The 23,143-nt window shown below is 58.8% G+C and overlaps 4 protein-coding genes across 6 annotated transcripts; 1 reads left to right on the top strand and 3 right to left on the bottom strand.

Moving 5' to 3' along the window:
• The first annotated feature begins 6,879 nt into the window (after positions 1-6,879).
• Positions 6,880-8,562, top strand: TBX10 (T-box transcription factor 10). Its single transcript, XM_063159526.1, has 8 exons — positions 6,880-6,934; positions 7,141-7,324; positions 7,398-7,499; positions 7,566-7,737; positions 7,826-7,981; positions 8,049-8,116; positions 8,196-8,284; positions 8,339-8,562. Exons 1-8 carry the CDS (start codon positions 6,880-6,882, stop codon positions 8,560-8,562), a joined length of 1,050 nt encoding a protein of 349 aa, XP_063015596.1.
• A 58-nt stretch (positions 8,563-8,620) lies between these two features.
• Positions 8,621-13,899, bottom strand: TCIRG1 (T cell immune regulator 1, ATPase H+ transporting V0 subunit a3). The gene is made up of 19 exons (XM_063158432.1): positions 13,507-13,899; positions 13,193-13,271; positions 12,875-13,104; positions 12,693-12,787; positions 12,398-12,524; positions 12,236-12,318; positions 12,022-12,115; positions 11,739-11,951; positions 11,127-11,277; positions 10,911-11,050; positions 10,519-10,676; positions 10,351-10,441; positions 10,152-10,270; positions 9,762-9,975; positions 9,556-9,660; positions 9,372-9,482; positions 9,165-9,285; positions 8,908-9,079; positions 8,621-8,816 (listed from the first exon to the last, which is right to left on the bottom strand). The coding sequence occupies exons 1-19, from the start codon at positions 13,621-13,623 to the stop codon at positions 8,735-8,737; spliced, it is 2,502 nt and encodes an 833-aa protein (XP_063014502.1). The 5' UTR covers positions 13,624-13,899; the 3' UTR covers positions 8,621-8,734.
• A 1,620-nt stretch (positions 13,900-15,519) lies between these two features.
• Positions 15,520-17,419, bottom strand: NDUFS8 (NADH:ubiquinone oxidoreductase core subunit S8). Its single transcript, XM_063159450.1, has 7 exons — positions 17,353-17,419; positions 16,593-16,640; positions 16,448-16,510; positions 16,273-16,362; positions 16,018-16,190; positions 15,818-15,946; positions 15,520-15,732 (listed from the first exon to the last, which is right to left on the bottom strand). The coding sequence occupies exons 1-7, from the start codon at positions 17,408-17,410 to the stop codon at positions 15,601-15,603; spliced, it is 693 nt and encodes a 230-aa protein (XP_063015520.1). The 5' UTR covers positions 17,411-17,419; the 3' UTR covers positions 15,520-15,600.
• Positions 17,420-18,375: 956 nt separating this feature from the next.
• On the bottom strand, positions 18,376-23,060 carry LOC134419843 (aldehyde dehydrogenase family 3 member B1-like). Of its 3 annotated transcripts, none has more exons than XM_063159452.1 (10): positions 22,857-23,060; positions 22,566-22,725; positions 21,772-21,882; positions 21,563-21,683; positions 21,348-21,433; positions 21,060-21,141; positions 20,465-20,851; positions 20,110-20,276; positions 19,832-19,931; positions 18,376-18,644 (listed from the first exon to the last, which is right to left on the bottom strand). In XM_063159452.1, exons 1-10 carry the CDS (start codon positions 22,955-22,957, stop codon positions 18,451-18,453), a joined length of 1,509 nt encoding a protein of 502 aa, XP_063015522.1. In that variant the 5' UTR covers positions 22,958-23,060; the 3' UTR covers positions 18,376-18,450. The 3 variants fall into 3 exon arrangements, with proteins under 3 accessions (XP_063015522.1, XP_063015521.1, XP_063015523.1); XM_063159451.1 differs by having other exon boundaries at positions 22,566-22,728; XM_063159453.1 differs by lacking the exon at positions 18,376-18,644 and adding an exon at positions 19,313-19,363 and having other exon boundaries at positions 22,566-22,728.
• Between the last annotated feature and the right edge of the window lie 83 nt (positions 23,061-23,143).

Raw genomic sequence — 23,143 nt, forward strand, 5'->3', positions numbered from 1 at the left:
ACCTCTGCCTCACCTGCTGGGAACAGCACAGGTCCTGCTGCTCCTGGGCACTGGGAACGTGTCTGGAGCCAGGAGCTCCTTCCCAGGCTGGAGGGGCTTTCCTGAAGCAGCACCTCTGGGAAGCAAAGGGCTGTGCAAGACATGGAGTGGGAGTTTACAATAACAGTAATAGTAATAACAGTAACAATAGTAACAATGACATGAATAATTAATAATAATAATAATAAGGAAGAGCAGCAAAGGGAGCAGCAATAATGCCAAGGGAGCAGGGAGGCTGCTGAGCTTTAAACAAGGTTTGAGTGAGGCAGCGTCTCCTGGGCTCTCTGAAGCACAGCTCCAGGCCTGGGATTCCAGGAGCAGTGCAAACTCCCACTGGCCAATCCCTGGATTTGCCTCCTGCCAGCACTGGGCACCTTGGCCATGTCTGGCTCAAGTGCTCCAGTGCTGCTGCCTGGAGGGATGGGGAAAATGGGCATTAAACCCCTTCCCACAGGGCTGGCTCTGAGCTCTGCCTGGGGAAAGCATTGGGCACCTCTGGCATTTCAATGAAATCAGTTTCCATCATTGTGAAGAGACCCTGAATAAACCCAGGGCACATAAATAAACCTTTCTCCATAAGGACAGCCCCAGGGAATCCACAGTCATTCCTACGCCTGCTCAAACAAACAGCAGCCAGTTTTTGGGGAGAGACTCCAGACTCTTGTCTCCCTCCCTGGCTGTAAAACACTTGCAGAGGCTCTGGAGTTCACACAAGTTTCTCAGGATTTGGATATTTCATTTCAATTCCATTTATATACTAAGGAATTAGAAGTGTCCTAAAGGCACATCCACTCACACTTTAATTTTAAGCTCTCTACCACCAATGGACTGGGATGTTCTTTTGTTAGGAACGCCCCACCTCTACTTCTCTATGCACCTTCATTTGGGAGATAAAATAAATGTGGACAAAAGTTCAGAAGGCAGCTTCCAAGTCAAGTTCCCTGCTAGGAAATCACTCCAACATTAGGAAGCTACTGTGACACAGATCAGAGGAACACCTTGAAAAGCAACGCACTCCCTGCAGCAGGCAGAACAATCCCATTTCTGATTTTACCTGGTTTCCAGGTGCTCTGCCCGAGCTCCCACCAGCCGTTCCCATTCCCGGACAATCCCGGACAGCATCACGGAAAGTACTGACAATGTCCGTGAGGCTGAGGAGTCAGACGCGTTCTCTGCTGCAGAATCGGAAAGCAAGAGTTTAGATGCGTTTTGCGGTGCTTTCCGAACCAAATTCGATCGCAGGAACATCCCGCCGCTCTCCCAGACCCGGCCCGTTCCCCTTTTCCCCCCAGGCCGGGGACGGCGCCTGCAGTGCCGGGCGCTCCCACACGGCGGCAGCACTGAGGCACAGCCGGGAATGCCCCCCCCCCGGCCCCTGCACGGCCGGACTGCGCATGCGCAGTTCCCTGAGGCGCATTCCGCCCCGAGCCCCCTGGGTGCAGTACCGCGCTCCGCCCGCAGAGGGCAGCACGAGCGCGCCGCCAGCCGCCCTGAGCCCCGGGCGGAGCCGCTGGAAAAAGGGAATTTTTGGGGCATTAAAAGAGGGAAATACCGCACCAGAACAGATCATCGGGAAATTGCAAGGCTTCCTCTTAGTGCTCCTCCAGCCATTCGTGCATGGAAGTCCAGGATTTTCCCAGTACCTGCTGGAAAAATGAAAATTTTCCTTGCCTTCTGAGTGTTCCCAGTCCAGGCTGAGCACTTGAGGAATAAATACCTGCTCCCCCTGTCCCAGGAAGAGCTTGTCTAGGTGAAAGCACTAGGAGTAAGCGCCGGGCTTTGTCTCACCTCACTGTTCTCTAGATGTGATTCTTCATTTAGAGATAAAAAGATAAATTCGGGCTCTGTCTTGCCGCTCACCAGGGAGAGATCAACAGCTCCTAAAATCCCACTCTGTGACAGATAGAATAAATAAACATTGATTTTTCTCGTGGATAACATTAATCATGGCTTGACAGAGTTACACCAGAGAGTATACCGAGGGTAAGCACCGCAGGCTCCTGCCAAATGGATCCAAACCTGGAAATCATCATTATTGGATAAACCTTGGCTGAAGGGCTGAGCCTCATCCCCAGAACCTGACATCCCATTTCAGATGTCCCACACGCCATGTGTCTGGTCTCCTGGTGCTGTAATGAGGATTTAGAGCTGCTTTTCATCACCCACGAGGAGATGCTGGAGGGAAGGGGACACCAGGATGGTGCTGGAGCTGTCACAGATAATGAAAATCGAGCGGTTTGGGGGCCGAGTCCTCCCCGGGGGCAGCCTCCACCTGCCTGGACCTGGAAATCTGCCCTGTCAGAAAACCTACTCCAATGGTTTGATTAATCCAAGCTCAGCCTCGCTTTTTCTTACTCAACGAACCTTTGCTTGGTGGAAGGACGGGAGACACAGAATGGAAATGAATTCAGTTAAAAAGCAGGATCAGATTTCATCCCTGCTGAGAGAGGCTGGTGTGGAATATTCATCCCTGCCCTCCTGGGGTAAGGATCTCCATTGTGGCACCTGCTTTCCTACTCAAATTCCATAAGATCCTTGTGCAGGGCAGTAGAGCACCTTCCAACGGGCTGTACTAGGAGTCACCAGGATCAGCCCGTCCAGCCTGCCCTTGGACACTGCCAGGATCCCGGGACAGCCACAGCTCCTCTGTGTCACCACCCTCCCAGGGAAGGATTTCTTCCCTACACCCAATACAAACATACCTGGAGGAAGATTTTGGCTCCTCTCTGCTCCCAGGCGCAGCTGGAACAGTTTTCATATGCTGTGATATCTCAGGTAGAATTAGATGGATCAACATGCTCAGGGTAGCCCACAAGAGGATGTGCCATGTCCCAGTGAGACCCACACATGGTGACACAGAATCCTGGGATGGTTTGGGAATTGGTTACTCTGGAAGCAGCTCCTTGAGAGGAGACCTGTACTGATAAATAAATAAAGTTCAATCAGTTTCAGAAAGTTAAATGGAAACTTGAGGGTTGATTTCCTACTTCTATATACATATATAACATATTTGTAATTTTTACATTATTTTATATATTAACAAATGTATAAAAATAATTTCAATATATTAATTTCATTTTAAGAAAATGTTTATATATAATTTCTGAATATATATAAAGCATTTTTTCTTAGAAATACATAGTTATATATCTACAAATTTATCTCTTGGAATATGTAACTGATCTGCAGGCATCACAGGGAATTAAAAAGAATTGATGTAGGAAATCAAGATTCAGGAGTTGGGAGACAGCCCAGGATTTGGAGAAGTGTTCCAACTGCAAAATAGGATAAAGGGAAAACCCTTCAGGAACTCTTCTGCTGCTGTAAATTGTTTTTACACTTCCTGGTGTTGATTATAGTCTGAATTTAAGCCCTTGAGGCTCAAATTGACTCTTCAGCCTGTGCCCGGAGCGTGCCTGCTCTGAATAAATCCTGCATTTCCCATGTGACTCTGTCACCCTGCCACCCTTCACCACCAGGCAGCAAGTGGAGAATTCCGTGCCATTTTTCCATAAAAAAATGTTTTAAATAGATCAGATGAGTCAAAGCCCCCAAACACATTGTTGTCTCCATCAGGGGAACCTGTGGTGACTCATTCAAAGCCCACAAGGAGAGAGGATGAGATGGGCTGAGATGACTCAAGTCCTGAAACCTGGGAGCAGGAATAATCAGAAAACTGCAGCTGGGGTGGAAAGTCAGCCCTGCCTGGGTGGGAAGAGACACACTGGAGGGGAGATGGAGAGGGAGGTTCGGACAACAGCAGGAGGTTTGGTGGCATCGAAGGAGCCGGGTGTGCCTGAATCCAGCACAAAGAATTATGGAATCCTGGAATGGAATGGGTTGGAAGGATCCTAAAGCTGATTTTGTTCCACCCCTGCCATGAGTAAGGGCACCTTCCACTCTCCCAGGCTGCTCCAAGCCCTGTCCAAGCTGGCCTTGGACATCTGTGCCAGGGCCAGAGAATTGCCATGCCCTGTCCCTGGAAGGGATGAGATTTTGCAGGAGGGAGGGAGATGTTCTTATTTAGAGACAAAAAAAATACAATAACAAATACAATAACACCATGCCTTAATTTTCCGCGTTAATTAGCGTTGCATTAAATGGACAACAGACACCGCTGAAGTGATTTCCAATCAATTTGGGTCAATTAAAATGAGACCAGCATTTCTGATTGCAAGTTCATCCATGTGCAGCTTCAAGGGAAAACCACCCCCTCCTAATCCAATTTATGACCGCTCCCATCCAGCAAAAAATTGTCCCAAACCCACTTAAAGTGCCACCCTTTAGTTAATGGCAGCTTGAGTCAAGATACTCACAGGTCCTGGAGCTGAAGTCCTCAAGCCCCATTGGTCTCACCTGAACTCTTCCATCCTTTAACATAGCTGGAAGATTTTAACTTTCACACCTTCCCCACATGAGCAGCTGCCAAAGGCTCTCTGAAACACCTGAAAAGAGAATGAGCCTTCCCCAGAGGCCTTGGGATCCATGCTGGGGTTTTAGGGCTGGGATCCCCACAGCACATTGGAATGGATGCCCGCAGAGATGGAGCGATGCCGCTCACGTGCACAGTGGTGTCACAGAAGTGAAGCAAAACCAAACTGGTTTGTTGGAGACTTGGGTTTGAAAGATTTTTTAAATTCTTCTCTATTTCTACATTACCTTTTAATTATACATAATTATATTTGTAAAATATATCCTTTATTCATTATACATGGGAGGGGAAAAACATTAAGTAATGGACATATTAAAAGAAATTATTGCTTTATCTTAGCAATTATAAATTTTCTTTCATACTACACATTCCCTAGAGCAAATGGAACTTGGAATTGTTTGGATTGGAAGAGATCTTAAAGATCATCCAGTTCCATCCCCTGCCATGGGCAGGGACACCTTTTACTAGACCAGGGTGCTCCAAGCTCTGGCCAAGGCAGCCTTGGATGCTTCCAGGGTACAACTTTACCTGCTAAAATTCTCTTCCTCTTTTCTCAATCAGGGCTTTAAAAATTAAAGAAAAAAACATAAAAATTAATAAATAAAATAAATAAAGAGCCAACTGCTGCTCAAGAGTTGCCCACTCTTACCTAACAGACACACGTGCTCCTGGTTCAGAAATGAGCATTGCCACTTCCCGCCTTCTCACTTCCCTCCTGACCCCGCCGTGCCGGCTGCTCACCGCTCCCTGCGAAACAGGGCCAATTCCTCTTCTGCCCTCACTGCCCCCCAAGCAGCTTTCACTTCCCCATTCCAGCTGAGTCAGAGGCTCATTGCAGGGAGTCATCTGACTGTGTGCCAACGCTCCTCTCCTGCTCCATCCTGGTGGCCACCACAACCTCCACAGCTCTGTCCAGCCTGTCCTGCTGTCTGGGGCAGTTATTCCCCATGAGAAGGATTCACTGCTTACCTTTTTTGACATTTTTTCTGGCTCCCATTTGGGACCAAAAAAGTTCATTTCGAAAACCCGTTTTGTACCACATGTTTCAACATGGCGTTTAGGAGACTCACCTGCATCTTCACCAGCTGGAGAATCCTGGAATGGCTCGGACTGGAAAGGACCTTAAAGCTCACCCAGTTCCACCCAGGAGCTCCAGGAGCTGCGGATGAGCCCTGGCAGGTGTGATCCTGCCCAGGGCTGAGCCCCCTCCATCCTGCTGCCCGCTGTCAGCCCTGCCTCTCTCACACCTCCTCATCTGGCGCTCGATAGCGGCCCCGCAGCCAGGCCCGGCTGACAGCGGGAGATGGATGGGGCTGAGCCGGCCCTGCAGGGCATGGACACGTGTGGGGGATGTGGGGGAACCTGGGGAGGTGGTGCCTCCCCGCTTCACACCAGTCCTGGCCCTGGTCCCAAATGCAGGAGCTGCCCAGGCTGCCCCCTTGGCTGCCCCACAGGGTCCCCTCTGTGTTACGATGTTCAAGTGCTGGACAGAAGGCTGGACAGAAGGCTGAGTCCCAGTTGGAGAAAATGTCCAGCTCTGTGCAGAGCAGGGAGGGAGTTCAGGCCAGTGCTGCTGTCACTGGAACACCAACAGGTACAGAAAGCCATCAGCATCCCCACAAGGACATCCCCTGCTCCTCCAGACCCTCTCTCAGAGCATCAGCATCCCTCATCCCTCTAGGACACACTCCATGGTGTGCTATGAGACAGCATCCATGGCCCCAGTGCAGTTTGGAGGGGAGTAGGGAGGCTCTGGAGCAATCCCTCTGCTTTTCCTGCTGTCTGCCCCATCCCAGTGTCTGTCACCTCCCACAAAGAGCCCTCAGCCCTGCGGCGCCTGCTAGTCCCCATCCATCTCCTGCTGTCACTGCAATGAGGGGCACAGGGGTCCCAGCACCAGGGCAGAGACTGGACCCATCTTGGGGGCGTTATGGGGAGGGGGCAGCTCGTTCCTCCCTCCGGAGCTGCAGAGGCTCTGCTGGAGCAGTGGATCTTTGCCAATGCCTCAACACCTCCCCGTGGTTTCAATATCAGGTGGTGACGGCCACATACCGAGAGGGGCTTTGCCTGGGGGAGCCCCCACCTCCCCCCGCTCAGATCTGTGATATGGAGGGACAAGAACACCCCAAGAAAGATGTCCCTGCTCAGCCCGGGGCATCCCAAGCCCTGTTTGGGGACTGGGGGTGCTCCCAGCGGTGCCACCGCTCACCTCCCGTCCATCATCACCGCGTCAAGGCGCGAAGGCACGCTGGGCAAGGGGGCCGTGCTCCAGCCCCCAAGGACCACCTCGGCTCCAGCCCCCGCCTCTCCATCCCCGAGCTGGGGCATAAAACCCCCGGCAGGCTGCAGGGACACTGCAGAGCCGGCGCTGCGCTGGGAGGGGGCTTTGGCAGGGTCCCACCGCCACCATGCCGGGGAACGGAGCCACGGACACCGCCTGCCCTGCCACCACACCCATGGCAGGTAAAACCCACCCACGACAACAGCCCCTGCACCCAGTGGTGGGGTTCTGCAGCGGTTTGGGGTGTGGGGGGACGGGGATAAAATCTCACCGTGGTAGGGGACAGGAGACCCTGATCCTGCCACCATCTCCATGGAGGGAGGGTGTGATGGGGTGGCCTTGCATGGGCTCTGCTCCCCCAGACCAACACCCCTTCAACCCTCTGCAGCGTTCCTGGGGGGCCCGGCTGAGGGGTCTCCATGCACCCCCTGCCTCGGGTGGGCTGGCGAGGGGCCGGGGGCCGGCGGCAAGAACCGGCACGTGTGCCACGCCGCGGCACGGCTGGAGATGGGCAGCCTCTGGGAGGAGTTCAACCGCCTGGGCACCGAGATGATCGTCACCAAGGCAGGCAGGTGGGAACCGGAGTGGCCTGGGGGGCTGCAAAGGTGGGAGGCGCACCCCCTTCCCACCCCCCTCCCTGTGCAGGAGGATGTTCCCAACCTTTCAGGTGAAGCTTTCGGGGCTGGATCCCTTGGCCGACTACGTCCTGCTCATGGATTTCATCCCGCTGGATGACAAGAGATACAGGTGGGGATGGGGCAGTGGGGGCAGGGGATGAGATCTGGGGGTGCTGAGCCCCTCCCTGCCCTGCAGATATGCCTTCCACAGCTCATCCTGGCTGGCGGCGGGCCGGGCCGAGCCGGCGGCTCCTGGCCGCGTCCACTTCCACCCCGACTCCCCCGCCAAGGGCGCCCAGTGGATGCGGCAGATCGTGTCCTTCGACAAGCTCAAGCTGACCAACAACCTCCTGGACGACAACGGCCATGTGAGGACCCTGCTGCGGGCTAGGTGGTGGGGACACACAATGCATCCCTGCCTGGGGGGCTCCTGCCACCTCCTCTTTCCCACCCCAGATCATCCTCAACTCCATGCACCGCTACCAGCCCCGCTTCCACGTCGTCTTTGTGGACCCGCGGCGCGACAGCGAGCGCTTCGCCCACCAGAACTTCAAGTCCTTCAGCTTCCCCGAGACCCAGTTCATGGCAGTGACAGCCTACCAGAACCACCGGGTGAGCACCAGCCAGACGAAAATTGGGGCCCCTCCCAGGGATTCCCTGACCCCGCTCCCCTCCGCAGATCACCCAGCTGAAGATCGCCAGCAACCCCTTTGCCAAGGGATTTCGGGACGGCGATCCCGAGCCATGGTAAGGCACGCCTGGACATTGTCCCCCCACCATGGTGAGGATGTCACCTCCCTGAGCCCCCACCCCACGTCTCTTGCAGGTGTGGGGTGCCGGCAGGGTCCCTGCTGGGGGCAATGCCCCGTGCCCGGGCCACCCCGCTGCCCCCGGGGCCCGAGAAGCAGGAGAAAGGTAGGGGGGCTGCAGGGGGGACTGAGCCCCTGCTGCTGCCTCTCCCCGCTGCAGGGGCTCCACGCAGCCACAGGGCTCTGGCTCCTGCCCCCCAACCGCCAGCAGTACCCCCCAGTTTCCCCGAGCTCCCTGCCCCCACCTTCCAGCCCCTCACCTGCCCCCCTGGTGTCTGTGTGGGAGCCAAACCCCGCACCCTACCCTACCCCCTGCCCGCCTTCCCCCAGCTCAGCACCTACGGCCCCACCGCAGCCCCAACCTTTGGCTACGGCCAGCAGTGACGGGGGGCACCCCCAAGCACCCCCTGCACCTCCTACCCAAGCAATGGCAATGCAGAGCTGGGGGGAGGCACAGGGATGGCTTTATTCACCACCAAGGAGGCTCCAGGGGTCCAGTGGGGGGGAATTTGGGGCACAGCCGATGTTCAAAGCCCCTGGAATCCCCTTGGCACGGCTATTCCCAGGTGTCCGGGGCGAAGGCGAAGGGGCACAGCTTGTACCCGGCACCCACGTAGAATTTATTCTGGAACTCCACCCTGGCAAGGAGAGGGGGTTGAGGAGTGCTCTGGGGGGCCTGTCACGCCCCCCCCAGACCCACCCAGGAACCCATCAGCTTTGGGGGCTCACCAGTGCAGGCGCAGGGCGTGGAGGAAGGCAGAGAGCCCCTCCATCACCAGCAGGATGGCCACGGTCAGCACGGCGAAGGCGGCGAAGACGGGCACCAGCACCACGCCGCCCACGTAGCTCAGCCCCACGAAGCCATTCCGCATCACCATGGTCCACAGGACCTCCGAGAGCTCTGGGAAAGGGAGGGACAAGAGCAGGAGGGGGGAGTGAGGGTCTGCCTGGCTCTGAGTGGGACAGGGGGTACCAAGGGGACTCACGGGCGTGTGCCAGGCTGAGCGCCCAGAGCCGCAGGTAGGACGCGGTGTTGGAGACACAGCCCAGGCAGTACTCAATGGTGTGGATCGCCTGATGCATGAAGATTTCGGCAAAGTCCAAGTGCTGCATGGAGGGAGGGGACATGGGACATCAGCTGGGAGCATAGACACCCTCATCCCACCACCAAAGCCCGCCTGGATGCCCCTCACCTTGGCATCAGGGCTGTGCCCTCCGCTCTCCACGTCCTCTGTGGTGGCATTGACAGAGTTCCCAGCCTCCTGCCCCTCCAGCAGCGGCTCCTGTTCCCCCGTGGCCAGCGGCTGCACCAGGACAGCACCCACAGTGAGACTTCCTTGTGACCCCCACGGAGCCCCCCATGGCCCCCGGCCTTACCTTCCTCCGGGCACCCTGCCGGCACCACTGGTACAGCGGCGTCCCCAGGAGCAGGACGGGCACCGACGCCAGCGCCAGCACCACCAGCACCATCTGCACTGGCACCTGGGGCACAAGGACAGCATTTTGGGGTCTACCCCCACTCCTGATTCCCGCTCTCCCAGTCAGGGTAGGGAGTAGGTGTCTGCCAGGGCAGTGGGTGGTACCTGCCCCGGGTAGAGCGGGAGGTTCTCAGCATTGGAGGTGAAGAGGAACATGTCGATGAAGTGGATGAGGATGCTGGGGGCCACCATGGACTCAGCAGCACTGAACTTGATCCACTTGTAGAAGATGAGGAAGACCAGGTAGCCAAAAAGAGCCAGGAGGAAAATCATCTCTGGGAGGAACTCCAAGACCAGCCGGTGCCGCTGCTGGAAGTGCCTGGGTGGGAGGACATTGGCCGTGCTCAGCCTGTCCCTTCCCACCCACGCACATCCTTGGCACTCACTGAGGTGCAGGGGTACAGGACCCCAGGTGCCACCCCATCCCACCCAGGTGAGTCCAATCCCAGCCCCCTTGGCATGACCAGAGGCCATGGGTGCAGCCCAGGGACTCACACGTGATTGAAGACCCCCAGCACAACGCCGAAGCCCATGTGCACGATGCCCAGCACCACTGACATCTTCATCTTGAAGGAGTTGAGGAAGTTGAGGTGGTTGGTGGCCAAGCTCCAGATCTGTCACAAACAAGGTGGGTGAGACTCTGCACCACCCCACAGAGGGTCCCACCTCGCTGTCATCCCCATGGGACACTCACTGGGTCGATCCCAAACGGATATGGCCCTTGGAAGACACCGGTGACATTGGGGTCCAGGGTGAGCGAGGGGTGGGTGGCGAGGTACGCAGGGCTGGGGGCAGAGCAAGGGATGTCAGTGCAAGCAGGGAGAGGGGGACCCGGGCAGGGGGCACGGGGGTGGGACCCCACCTCCAGGAGGAGTGGTTGGCCATGGTGGCCACGCTCCAGGCAGAGGGGAAGATGGCAGTGGCTTTGCTGAAGCACTCGTTGTAGATGAACCCAGTGTAGATGGAGAAGGCGCCCATGAGCAAGATGAGGTAGCGCCCCTCAAAGAACATCAGCCAGATCTAGGGGGGCAAACACAGCTCCCATGTCCCACACTACCTCCCCTGCCCCACACCACCCACTTCCCACAGCACCACCCTGACCCATACTGACCCTGTTCCGAGCCACCAGCCCCATCCTGTATCATCCAGTCCCATCCCAGGTCCCCAACCATGTCCCACACCTCCAACCCCGCTACACTCCCCCATGCCATCCCATGTCTGTAACTGCATGCCACCCCTCCCTGGTGCCCCCACCTCGTTGGTGCCCTGCCGCAGACGGGGGCTGTCCTCGTACAGCACCATCCAGAGCGCAAAGAGGAACATGAGCAGCCCGTGCCCCACGTCCCCAAACATGATGGCGAAGATGAAGGGGAAGGTGATGATGGCGTAGGGTGCTGTGGGACACAGGGACTGCGTTACACGAGGCGTCCCGTCTCAGCCCTGGGCTCAGGGGGTGCCAGCTGGCCTTACCGGGGTTCACCTCCTGGTAACTGGCCACCCCGTAGGCGTCCACGATGCTCTGGAAGCCGGCGGTGAACTTGTTGGTGCGGATGAGGGTGGGGGGGCTCTCCGAGGTGGGGACGCGCTGCACGAAGCACTCCACGCTGGAGCCGCTCTGGTACTGCAGGAACAGCACCCAGAACTTGATCCTGGCACCCCTGGCACTCCCCTGCCCCGCATGTGGAGCCTGCCCCTGGCACCCAGCCCACAACACTCCCCTTCCTGGCACCAGCACCCGGAGCTTGGTCTTGGCACCCACCCCACAATCCCCCCGAGCCTGGCACATGCTCCATCATGATGAGGGGACACGGGGACACCAAGCAACCTCTGGCATGAAGACATGGGGACACTGAGCAACCCCACAAAAAGGACATGGAGACACAGAACAAGCCCTGGCATGAGGACATGGGGACACCAACAAACCCCTGACATGAAAACGTGGGACACCAAGAAACCCAGGCACAAGGACATGGGAACACAGAGCAACCCCTGACACAAGGACAACTGAGCAACCCCAGAACAAGAACATGGATAGACTGAACAATCCCTGATGCAAGGACATGGGGACACAGAGCCACTCACAGATCCCTGGCGCAGGGCTTCCTGCACTTGGGTGAGGTCCCGCACGGGGCACCAGACCTCGGCGATGAGGCACTTCTTGGTGACATCGAAGCTGCACTGGTTGAGGACGAGGTAGATGGCCTTCATCTTCTGCACCTGCACGCGCCAGGTGGGCAGCACCTGTGCCACCCTGTCCAGCACCTCCGCCAGGTACTTCTCCGTCTCCTCCAGCGTCTGCGGGCACCTGTGTCAGGGATGGCAATCCAAGCGTGGCCCCCACATCCCCTCATGGCACCCAGCTCACCACACTGAGCTCCTGGATCTGCCCATGCAGCCTGGTAATGGCCTCCGTCCTGCTGGCCTCGCTCTCCGGGTATGTATACACCTGGCAGTGGAAGCTGGGACAGAGGGACATCGCCGTGTCAGGGGTGTCAGGGCTGCCCAGCCCGGGCCCACAGCAGGGTCCAGAGTGGGTGTTACTAAATAAACCTCCCTGTGGAGAATACACGGCCACTCACCAGTCCGAGATCTTGCGGATCTTCTGCCCAATCTGCTCGCCCCAGTAGGAGATGAGGAAGATGACCCAGGTGATGCTCTCGCCCTGGGGACAGCACAGTCCATGTCACTCTGGTGTCCCAGCCCCCACAGCCGTGCCAGCCCGCCCCCAGGTGCTGCCTCACCGTGGCCGGGTCCTCCATTGGCTCGGGCATCTCCACGAAGGAGGCCACCAGGTACCCGCGGCAGGCGCGCCACAGCAGCCGCTCGAAGGCCGTCACTCGCCACGGGTGGATGACGCCGGCCACGAAGCTGCAGAGACACAGCAGGAGTGCTGGGATAGGCAAACCACCCCGTGGCTGCACCGCTGCCCCAAAGGTCATCTCCAAGCCGTATCCCGCAGTTTCCCAGCTGCCCCATGGCCACACCACTGCCCCAGAGCCCCTCTCCACCCCCGCCCCACAGCGTTCCCCCTCTCACCTGATCTTGCGCTCGAGGTGCTGGTGCACGGAGGGGTCGAGGATGGGCTCACGCTCCGAGAGCGCCGGCGGCCGCGGCGGGGTGCCCAGGGGGGCCTGCGGCGATGCGGAGCAGAGGGATGAGCCCGGGGGAAACTGAGGCACGAGGCACACCCCCAGGCGGGCGGGGACCCCCGGACCCACCGGCTGGCTGGTGAAGCGCTGTCCCTCGCGCAGGACGTGCAGGCACTGCCGCAGGTCCCGCAGGCGGCCGCGCAGGGACGCGTGGTTCCGGCTGACCTCCCGCAGCTCCTGCGCCAGCTGCTCCGACTGCTCCTGCACCCGCAGCGCTTCCCGCGCCGCCGGCGCCCGCGGGCTCTCGGGACACGGCCCCGGCACCCGCCCCGCGGCGCGCAGCTCCTGCTGCAGGAAGGCTGGAGAACGGGGGGACACGGTCACACTGAGGGGCCGAGCCGAGCGGTCCCCTGAGAAGCCCCCCGAAAGTCAGGCCGCGGCACTCACTGAAGGTTTTCTCCATCTCCTCGCAGCGCCGCACCTCGCCCACGAAGCGCCGCTGGAAGGGGCTCACTTTGGGGTTCAGCTGCGGAGGTACAGTCAAGGCATGGCCCCACACTGCATTGGGGGGTTCAGCACCCCGGGAGAACAAGCAGCCCAGGCACCAAACCCAGCCTGACCAACTTCCCTGTTCCCACGGCACCCTAGAAGACGCACCCCAAACCAGAGCAGACCAAACCCTCTGCACCCAGAGCACCCAGGCCCACTCAGCCGAACCCCCTGCACCCCAGACACCCCAAGACGCCCCCAGACCTACTCACGTCTCTGAACTCCAGCAGCCCGCGCTCCCCCAGCTCGCTGATGCAGCTGTAGGCAGAAGCCGACTGCAGGAAGAGCTGGGCCAAGCAAACCTCCTCGCTGCGGAACAGGGACCCCATGGCACCCCCGAGACGCCCGGTCCGGCCCGGGCTGCGGAGGCGTCAGCGCACACACCTGGGGATGGGACAGAACGGAACAGGAGGGAATGGGGTGGGATGAGGATGGGACACTGAGAGCTTCCTCAGGCGTGAGGGCGGGAAAGGGGAACAACAGGGCAGAGGTCGCCTCGCTGTCTCGGCGGCTGCGGAGACGGAACCGGGCTGCGACCGTGGGAAGCCGGCCCGCTCAGGCACACGCGGCTGTGCCCGGCACCCGGCTGGCAAAGTACTTTCGAAACCCCCCCTTCCCCTGCCCCATTCAGCTGCCTCTGAGTCAGGGCCGGCGCATTCCCCGCCCCGGGACCGCCCCGGGCCGGACCCTCTCCGGAGCCAGCCGGCCGTGCCCCCCCGCGCCGGGCTCGGCCGGGATCCAGCACTTCCTCTTCCCCAGGAAGAGCCCGGCCCCGGGGAGGGACCGGCCGGCCCGGCCCCGCCGCCCCCAGGCAAACCCGTTCCCCGGGACACAGCGCACCGCCTGGGGAGCGGCCCCTCGGGGACAGGACCCCCGCAACATCCCCCGAGGAGGACGGAAATGGGAAACATTTCCCGGAGCCGGAAAACCGCCCGCGAGAATCAGCAGGACCCCCGCACCGGTGTGAGACCGGACTGTCAGTAATTACTCCAAACAACCCCCATTTGTGCCGGAGCCAGGGTGCTTTGCTGGGGCCAGACTGACATCCCTGGAGAGAAGAGGTTTGGGGTGCTGCTGCCCAGTCTGCATGTCACTAAGGGGGTGAACTATCACTGCCTGCATCCTGCAAGGCGCAATCGGCCTTCTCGTCACGCTCTGGCTCTCGATTGCACAACTGGCTCAGTTCTAATGCTTCCCCTCCGGAGGAAGGAAGGCTGATCTGCGCCGCCGTGAGAGGCAGCTGAAAAGAGATCACTGAGCATCAAAGAGCCCCGAGCTCCGAAACTCACTTCTGAGACCTTTCACCAGAGGACTGAAACCTGGGCATTCCCCCCGAGCCTGACTGCATTTTAACCCATCAGACTTTGTGTTTTGTGGGCTTCTTCCCCCACCGCTGACAGATCTAGACCATCACTTCGACCAAGGAACAACTATTGCAACAACCAAGTCACAAGATCTGTCAGGGGTGATTTGTTTTTAACCTTATATTTCAGTTCTTTTTTTTCTCTTTTCCCTTAAGACATTTCTTTAAAGTAACATTTTTTATGCTTTCATGTAGCTGTATTACTGTAGATAATAATGACCAAAACACCCACATACCTGCTTTCCATTGCCACCTAAATAAACCCTACACATATATACTTATAAACACCAATCATTAAGAGTCTTTTCACCCTAATCTGCCCATGTTACTCTCACCTTCGAGGGACAAGTCCTAACAACTGGTAGCACTGGGATCTCTCTGCCGGGATCACTGGGACCCCCACACTGGTACCACTGTGAGACCACAGATTTGCCAGGCACCCCACGCTGGTACCCACACACCAGCATCACTGGGACACCCATCCAGTGGCTCCGCCACTGGGGCCATCAGGACCCTCTGCTGGGATCACCCGGCTCACAGGCATTACTGGGACCCTCACACAAGTACCACTGTGAACCCCCCTTGCCACCAGGCCATCACCAGGCCATCCCACCCTGGCTGCCCTCAGAAGCTGGAAATTACCTTTCCAGATTCCTAAATCCCCCCCAGCACCACTCCTCCATCCTTACCTGCCCCCCTCCACCTCCCACACCCTTCTCTGAAAATCACCCCCTACCCCAGCACTGGTGCCAGCACCCCCAGGACCCGCATCCTCCTCCCCAAAACACAAGCCCACACCCAGGTGGGGTCCCCCAGGGGTCAGGGGCTCTGCCCCCAGCACTGGAAAAGAAAAGACACAGAGTTATGGGAAGGGGCTGGCACCCAGAGTGCCAGCAGAGGGGGAGAACACCTAAACACTTTATTTGGGGGGCGGGTGGGGCCGTCACCGGTACAGGTAATCAGCCTGGATGTTGGCTGCAATCTCGGCCTCCCACTTGTCGCCGTTGTTGAGCAGCTTCTCCTTGTTGTAGAGCAGCTCCTCGTGCGTCTCCGTCGAGAACTCGAAGTTGGGGCCCTGCCAGGGTGGGACGGGGTCACCGTTGGGGTCACCGTGGCAGGACAGGGGAGGCCCTGCAGTCCCTCCTGCAGGCCCCACTCACCTCCACGATGGCATCCACAGGACAGGCCTCCTGGCAGAAGCCGCAGTAGATGCACTTGGTCATGTCGATGTCGTAGCGCGTGGTGCGGCGGCTGCCGTCGGCGCGGGGCTCAGCCTCGATGGTGATGGCCTGGCACGGGGACACCGTCACAGCCAGAGCCCCGGGTGAGGAGGAGGAGGAGGAGGGGGAGGAAGTCTCACCTGTGCCGGGCACACGGCCTCGCAGAGCTTGCAGGCGATGCAGCGCTCCTCCCCGGACGGGTACCGGCGCAGCGCGTGCTCCCCGCGGAACCGCGGGCTCAGCGGGCCCTTCTCAAACGGGTAATTGATGGTGGCCGGCTCACGGAAAAGGTAGCTCAGGGTCATGGCCAGGCCTGCGGGGGAGAAAGAGGGGTTATGGCATATTTGGGAAGGGGAGAATCACGCCACAAATGAGGAGGGTGAGCGGGGTCTCACCTCGGACGAGCTCAGTCCAGAGCAGGGTCTGGGCGGCGCGGTCGGTGATGGATCGCATGTCCATGGCTGGCTCCCGGATGTTGACGTACTCTGCGGGAAGAGGGGAGCTGTGCCCACCCTGCAGAACCCCGGGGTGGGAGCTGGGCCCCCAGGGGGGTGGCATGGCTGTACTCACTGTAACAGTCCCTGGGGGTGCTGGTGCTGAGCGGGCGCAGTGAGCCCAGTGGGGCCAGGGGACCTGGGGAGGGACAGGAGGGTCAGCAGGGCCACGATGGGGTTCGGGGGGTTCAGGAGGTTTGGGGATACCTGGGTGGCCTCACCTGCACGGGCAGCCTGGTACAGCAGTCGCAGCACTGCCATGGCCGGTCCTGGGGGGCAGAAGAAACCTCAGCAAATACAAGTAAGGGACTGGGGCAGCCAGGGGTCCCCCACTTCCCATGGGGGGCACTGGCACCCTGATTCCCACTCCTCCACCCAAAGAGACCCAGACGCCCAGGCACTCCTGTCCCAACAGTCCACAAGGAACCCCCAGTGCTTCCCCCCATGGATCTAAGCATCCCATTTCCTCTGCCAACCCCTCTCAAGGCACCCAGGCATCCTATCCCTCCTTGCAGCCCCCTGTTAAGAGACCCAAGTGCATCCCCCAAGTATCCTGTCCACCCCCTATAAGGGACCCAGCTGTTCCCCCAAGGGAACCGAGCATCCACGCCGCACCCCTCAGGGACACCCAGGTGTCCCCTCCCCATCCCGCCGCTAAGGATCCAGGGGCCCTGATGTCCTCCCCCCTCCAAGGGACCCACGTGTCTCCCCATCCCCGTCCCCACGGTCCTCCCCCGCCGTCACCCCGCACCCACCTGAGGCCCCCCGCGGGACCGATCCTTCCTGTCACCCCCCCAAGTCCCCGCTCCGCCCGTGCGTGTCCCTCGGAGAGGATGGCGGCGGAGGGCAGCGCAATGTCCAGGCCGCCCCCTCTGCCCCAGGCGGGATTTGGGCGGCCACTACACGCCACCGGGGGTGACCGCAGCCCCGAGCCGCCCCCGGTCCCCCCGGGCCGCCCCCCGGGCCCCCCTCGCACCGCACCTGCCCCAAGGGCCCTCCGCCGTCCTGACCCCTGCTCGCCCCCGCGGGCACTGCGCATGCGCGTACGGCGGCGCGTCGTGGGCGGGGCGAGCCACGGCGGACGGGCTTCTCATTGGTGGGAGTCCCGCAAAGGGCGAGGGGGCGGGAAGAAAGCGGGAGAAGCGTCGCTGATTGAGCGGAGCGCGGCCGTGCTGCGCGGTGATTGGTGGGGGAGGAAGGGGCGGAAGCGCGTGTTCATGGCGGAGGCGCGCGGTTGCGGTGCCGGCGCGGAGGTTCCCGCTCCTCCAGCGCTTCCCGAGCCTCCGGCGCTCTCCGTCCCGTTTCTGGAGCAGCTCGGGCTACGGCTGCCGGACGGTCTCGAAGCTGGAGCGGCCCAGACACTTGGATTCACTACAAAGCCCGGCTCTGCCTTTGACGGGCTCAGCGCTGGCCCCGACCCCTCAGGCCCGGCACAGTCCCTGGAGGCGGGCATCAGGGATGGTTCCCATTCCCTGTTAAACTGTCTCTATCTCAGCTGCCTCGTCCTGTTCTCTCCATCTGCCCACTCGGGGAAATCCCCGTGGGATTCAGCTAGGACAGCCTAGCAGGAATGGGTATCCCTTTACCGGCACAACCAGCCCCGCAGATGGCGCAGCATGGAGCGAAGGAAGCTGGGATCATGGGGCAGGATAAACGGGAACATGGGGCAAAGGAAACTTGGGATCATGGAGCAGGAGAAACTGGGAACACAGGGCAAAGGACACTGATATCGTGGGGCAAAGGAGACTGGGATCATAGAGCAGGAGAAACCAGGATCGTCCCAGCTCAAGGACGTAGGATTAGGGAGTTGTTGTGGACCTTCTCAAGGCAGAGTACACAATGAGGGGCACAGGAGACCCCTCTGCTCTGGTGGTACCAGTGGAAATAAAGCCCCAAACAGCCAGAAAAGAGGGATATGGGACTGGAATGGAGGGAGATGTGGTGCACAAGGGATTCTTGGGGTGAGCAGGGGTGCAGGGAAGTGAAAGGGAAGCACACAGGATGTTGAGAAAGACCTTTCATTGCACCTGAGCACCAAGACCAGCAACAAGAGATGTCCTGAGTGGGATGTGGAGACCCTCAGAGCAGGGTGCAGTCACTCACACGTGCCATCTTTAAAGCGGCCTGGATGATCCCAAATTTCCTCTGGCTGTAGGGGGGGTAGCGCGGGGCGTTGAGGGGCTCCTGGCCCATCCCGCGCTTCAGGCACCCACGGGGGTGGGAGAAGGTGTCAAAGCTGAACTTGCCGTGGTGCGTTCCCAGGCCGCTGTTCCCTGCAATACACAGCACAGCGCCCCGGTGGGCAGCTGGATCTGGCCATCCTTTGGGTCAAAGAACCCAAAATTAGGCTCCCAGCTCTGTGAAAGCAGCACCAAGACTTCGTCCAGCTGCTTTCCAAGCCATGGATGAGCTTCCCAGGAATGTGACCCAAAGAGGATCACGAGGTGACCTAGTGCTCACCCAAGTGCATGTTTGGAGTGGGAAGATTAGGCTGGAAGGTGGAGAAATTCCCCAAAACTCTCTCATCAGTGGATTTTACCATTTCAATTAACATGTTTAGCAACTGGATGGGTGTCACTGATGAGGTGATGGCAGCAGCAAGATGCTCCCACCAGATGAGCTTCCCTACCACAGAAATACCCTCCAAAAGTCATCCCATCCATGCTGGATCCAGCCCTGCTGCAAGGGGGCAAGACTGCAGGGGTGAAGAGGCACAATGACCAAGGTGCCTTTGGCAAGGTGGGACTCAGCACCAGGGATGAATGTCAGGAGGTGGAAGCAGGCTGGCCAGGAACAAGCACAGGAAAGCCAGGCAGGCTGGCAAAAAATAACAAAATCCACACATGATTTAGTAGCAGATGAGATAAAATGCCATGAGTCAGCCTGAGCCAGTCAGTCTTCCTGATAAAATGCTAATCATGGTTGGGGTGATGCCTTGGGTGCAGTTCCTCACACAGCAGCAGCCCCGGGATAAAGGGAAGTCACTGGCCAGCTGAGTGGGAAGAGAGGAAAAAAGGTGGAAAACAGGAGTGGAAAACAGGACCTGGTAGAGGAGATCATCCCATAAAAAGCAGGTGTCTCCATCATAGAATCCCAGGATAGTTTGAGTTGGAAAGGGCCTTAAAGATTATTCAGTTCCACCCCCCTGCCATGGGCAGGAACACCTCCCACTAGACCAGGTTGCTTCAAGCTCTGATTCCCTGTGTGGTAATCCACATTTCCATGGATCCAGGGAACACAGAGTTTGGGATGGGGAGTATGGAGAGAACGAACTTCAGGGTGCTCCACGGGTGTCCAGCAAAGCCCAGGAGCCCAAGGTCAAGCAAAGGGCTTCTGGAGGAGAATTTCCCTATGGACTACTGAGCCCTCTAGAGCTGAGAGTTCCTCCTGAGACCCCTCCTGACCATGGGTGGGATCACACCTGGCTCCCAACGGCCAGGGTTGGGGATTTTGGACCTACCAATGCCTCCAAAGGGCAGTGAGGGCAGTGTCACATGCATCATAGTGTCATTGCCACAGAAGCCACCACTGCTTGTCCGCTCCAGGACCCGGTTCACCACCTGGGCGTGACATGAAGAACATGAGACATGGGTCTCCCAACCCATTCCACTAATTCCAAACACAATCCATACCCCCTGACTAGGGCTGTGTGCTGTAAGGGAAACACTTGGAGCACAAACATGGCTGGATACAGCTGCCAAGGAGCACAGGGCAGGTGTAGTCCTGGCTTGGATTTACCTTGTCATCAGAGGAGAAGGCATAGACAGCCAAGGGCCGCTCCCGGCTGTTGATGAAGTCAATGGCTTCATCCACACTGGTGATGATGATGATGGGCAGGATGGGCCCAAAGACCTCCTCCTGCATGACAGGATCTGAGGGCTGCACATCCACCAGCACAGTGGGAGCTGCGGAGAGGAAACCCGACAGCATCAGCCAGGCACAGAGGTCGGAGATGGCACCTTGGTGATCCCCCAGGACACATCTCCTGTACCAAAGGCCACCTGCCCAAGCACCCAGTTCCTCTCATACTCTTCTCCAAACCTGGAATGTGCTCCATGCAAGGATGCAGATGTGAGTGACCCCCAAGCCTCACCGATGTAGCGCTCGGCCTCGTCCGTCTGTCCCCCGATGGCCACGCGCCCGCTGCCCAGCAGCCTCTGCACCCGCTGGAACTGCTTGGCACTCACAATGCGGCCAAAATCCGGGGATTCCCGGGGGTTGGGGCCATAGAAATCATTGATGGCCTTTTGCAGGGCTGGGAGCAGCTTCTCCTGCATCTCCAAGGTGCAGAGCAGGTAGTCAGGCGCGATGCAGGTCTGCCCCGCGTTGAAGAAGCGGCCCCAGGCCACGCGCCGCGCCACGTTGGTCACATCACAGGTGTCAGACACGTAGCAGGGGTTCTTGCCCCCCAGCTCCAGTGTCACCGGTGTCAGGTGCTTGGCAGCGGCTGTCATCACGATCCGCCCCACCGGGGGGCTGCCTGTGGGCAGGGAAAACATGGATTGAGGTGGGAATCCCACCAGCCATCACACGGCTCTGGGATGTGGCACTGGGTCCCACCAGACCTCAGATACACATCCCAGATCCTCCACCCAATCACTGCCTTCTCAGCAGGGATGTTTGGAGGGAACCCGTCTTTCTCCTCACAAAACATCCAGGAGGGCTCTGCTCTGTCCCATGGGACGTACCAGTGAAGAAGATATAGTCAAACTTGTTCTCCAGCAGCCTGGTGGTCTCCTGCACACCACCAGTCACCACAGCAAAGCAGTCCTGCAAGGAAATGAGAAAGGCCCCCCCCTTGTCACCATCTGTCCCCACCAGTAGCACCCTGGGAGGCTGGGACACCGGCTGGGCATGGAGGAAGGAAGTTGGGCAGTACATTAAACCGGAGATGGTGTGTGAGGCCAGCTCAGAGCACAGCTCTGTGTGTGCAGGGGTGCCCCAGCCATGCCACGGGGATGGGGAGAGTGTCCCACCTTGTCCAGGTAGCTGGGCAGCGCTTCTGCCACGAGTCTTTCTGTCTTCTTGGACACCTCAGAGGGTTTGATGATGGCACAGTTCCCTGGGGAAGACAGACAGGATGTTGGAGCTGTGACATGGTGACAGCCAGCCCCACTATGGATGAAGAGCCCTGACCAGTGCTTGGCACTGCTGGGATCCTCCAGGCCAGAGGACTGAAGTTTGGGCTCACCAGCAGCGATGGCCCCGATGAGGGGCACCAGGAAGAGGTGGATGGGGTAGTTCCAGGGCGCTATGATGAGCACCACCCCATAGGGGTCCTTGCGGATGAAGGCAGAGTCCAGCTGCACCGCCTGTGGGACACCACCACATCAGGTCCCACCCTGCACCAGCACCCCACCCAGCTCTGCCTCCCATCCTCGCTCTCCTCTTCCCTCTCACCAGAATCCTGTCCACCTTCTCGTCCTTCATCCAGCGGGACAGGTTGCTCAGGGTCTCATGGAGCTCGTTCTTGCACATAAGGATCTCAGATAATTCTGTTTCAAAGGGTGCCTGCAGACTCCAAGGATGGAACATGTGACCTTGGCATATCCTGCAGCTCTTATCCCAATGCTCCTAGTGTTCTGCCCAGGACTTGGGGACTCCAGCCCTCTACATCCCATGCTGGATTCAAATCTTTAAGGGCATTGAGCACCCCCTGTGTCTGCAACATTATGCTTTTAAGCACTGATTGCTTAAAAATAGGAAAAACTATGCAGATCCCATTCATCCAGACAACAGGAAGAATAGGGAGGGTGTCCAAAGGGACTAGGTTGGGGAAGAGAAGACAATGAGCCCTGTGTGGTATTGAGGCTCTGGCTGCAGAGCAAGGGGATCCGGGCTCAGGGAGTCACGGCCTGGGTGAGCCCCGTGGGAGGAAAGGGGGGGTGACATCAGGTGGGAAGTTCAGGGCAGGGAGCAGGGACAGAAATCTGGGATTAATTTGCCCGGGGAAGAGGGAAACTGAGGCTGGTGAGTGTGGGAATGGTTATCCATGTCAAGGGGCTCCCCACCACACCCTCTGTCTATGGCAGAGCAAGGATGGACTTTGGTGTATGGTGACAGTGACATGCTTCATCTCAGTCTCCCAAATCCAGAGGCTGCAAGCCCGAGGCAGAGCTGGAGAACCCAATGAGGCTGTGGGAGCCCCTCAGCTCCTCTGGCCACCAAGTCCTACTGTTCCTGTCCCCTGTCACCTTGCCCAAGTCAGAGGCAGTGGCATCCATGATCTGCTGCTTCTTGTCATCCAGGAAGCGTCCCAGAGCCTCCAGCTGGGCCACACGGTATTCCATGGGCCGAGTCTTCCCAGAGAGCCAGGATGCCCGCAGGTGGCTCACCAGCCCTGCATAGGGGTTCCTGCTGTGGGGACAGGGATGTTAGAGGGATGCCAGCCCCATTCCAGCTCCTCAGAGCATGCAGGTGCCACTCCAGGGAGAGGATGGAGCACCGGGACCCCTCCTGCCACCCGTCTGTCCCTCCACTCTCACCTCAGGGGGTCACCATCCACACTCCCGTTCCCACCATCGCCCTCGGGGGCTCTCTTGGCCTCGCTCTCAGGAAGCTGCGGGAAGACAGTTCCAGTCTCCATGCTCCCACAGGTGCAGCGTGGGATGGTTGCACTGGGGTTACCAACCACAACTTCCCTCTTCTCAGCTAACAGGCTGGCTGCCAGCTTCCTGTCCTGCCCTTTGGATGCCTGTCCCTCCCCTTGGCTGCCTGCCCCTCCCCTTGGCTGCCTGCCCTGCCACACCTCCCTTCCAGCTACGATTGCTTG

The sequence above is a fragment of the Melospiza melodia genome, chromosome 6, assembly GCF_035770615.1.
Source record: "Melospiza melodia melodia isolate bMelMel2 chromosome 6, bMelMel2.pri, whole genome shotgun sequence".
NCBI classification, from domain to species: domain Eukaryota; kingdom Metazoa; phylum Chordata; class Aves; order Passeriformes; family Passerellidae; genus Melospiza; species Melospiza melodia.

Excerpts from the sequence above, each read along its gene's own strand:
- TBX10 (XM_063159526.1), top strand. The coding sequence starts at position 6,880 with ATGCCGGGGAACGGAGCCACGGACACCGCCTGCCCTGCCACCACACCC. Across the intron at positions 7,738-7,825 it reads TCCTGGACGACAACGGCCAT|ATCATCCTCAACTCCATGCA; the intron begins GTGAGGACCCTG and ends TTCCCACCCCAG. Across the intron at positions 8,285-8,338 it reads GCCCGAGAAGCAGGAGAAAG|GGGCTCCACGCAGCCACAGG; the intron begins GTAGGGGGGCTG and ends TCCCCGCTGCAG.
- TCIRG1 (XM_063158432.1), bottom strand. The coding sequence starts at position 13,623 with ATGGGGTCCCTGTTCCGCAGCGAGGAGGTTTGCTTGGCCCAGCTCTTC. Across the intron at positions 12,116-12,235 it reads ATCCGCAAGATCTCGGACTG|CTTCCACTGCCAGGTGTATA; the intron begins GTGAGTGGCCGT and ends CCTCTGTCCCAG. Across the intron at positions 11,051-11,126 it reads TTACCAGGAGGTGAACCCCG|CACCCTACGCCATCATCACC; the intron begins GTAAGGCCAGCT and ends TGTGTCCCACAG.
- NDUFS8 (XM_063159450.1), bottom strand. The coding sequence starts at position 17,410 with ATGCGCAGTGCCCGCGGGGGCGAGCAGGGGTCAGGACGGCGGAGGGCC. Across the intron at positions 15,947-16,017 it reads AGGCCGTGTGCCCGGCACAG|GCCATCACCATCGAGGCTGA; the intron begins GTGAGACTTCCT and ends TCCCCGTGCCAG. Across the intron at positions 15,733-15,817 it reads CTGTGGATGCCATCGTGGAG|GGCCCCAACTTCGAGTTCTC; the intron begins GTGAGTGGGGCC and ends CCACCCTGGCAG.
- LOC134419843 (XM_063159451.1), bottom strand. The coding sequence starts at position 22,957 with ATGGAGACTGGAACTGTCTTCCCGCAGCTTCCTGAGAGCGAGGCCAAG. Across the intron at positions 21,883-22,565 it reads CTGCCTCTGACTTGGGCAAG|GCACCCTTTGAAACAGAATT; the intron begins GTGACAGGGGAC and ends TGGAGTCTGCAG. Across the intron at positions 19,932-20,109 it reads CCTTCTCCTCTGATGACAAG|GTGGTGAACCGGGTCCTGGA; the intron begins GTAAATCCAAGC and ends TGTCACGCCCAG.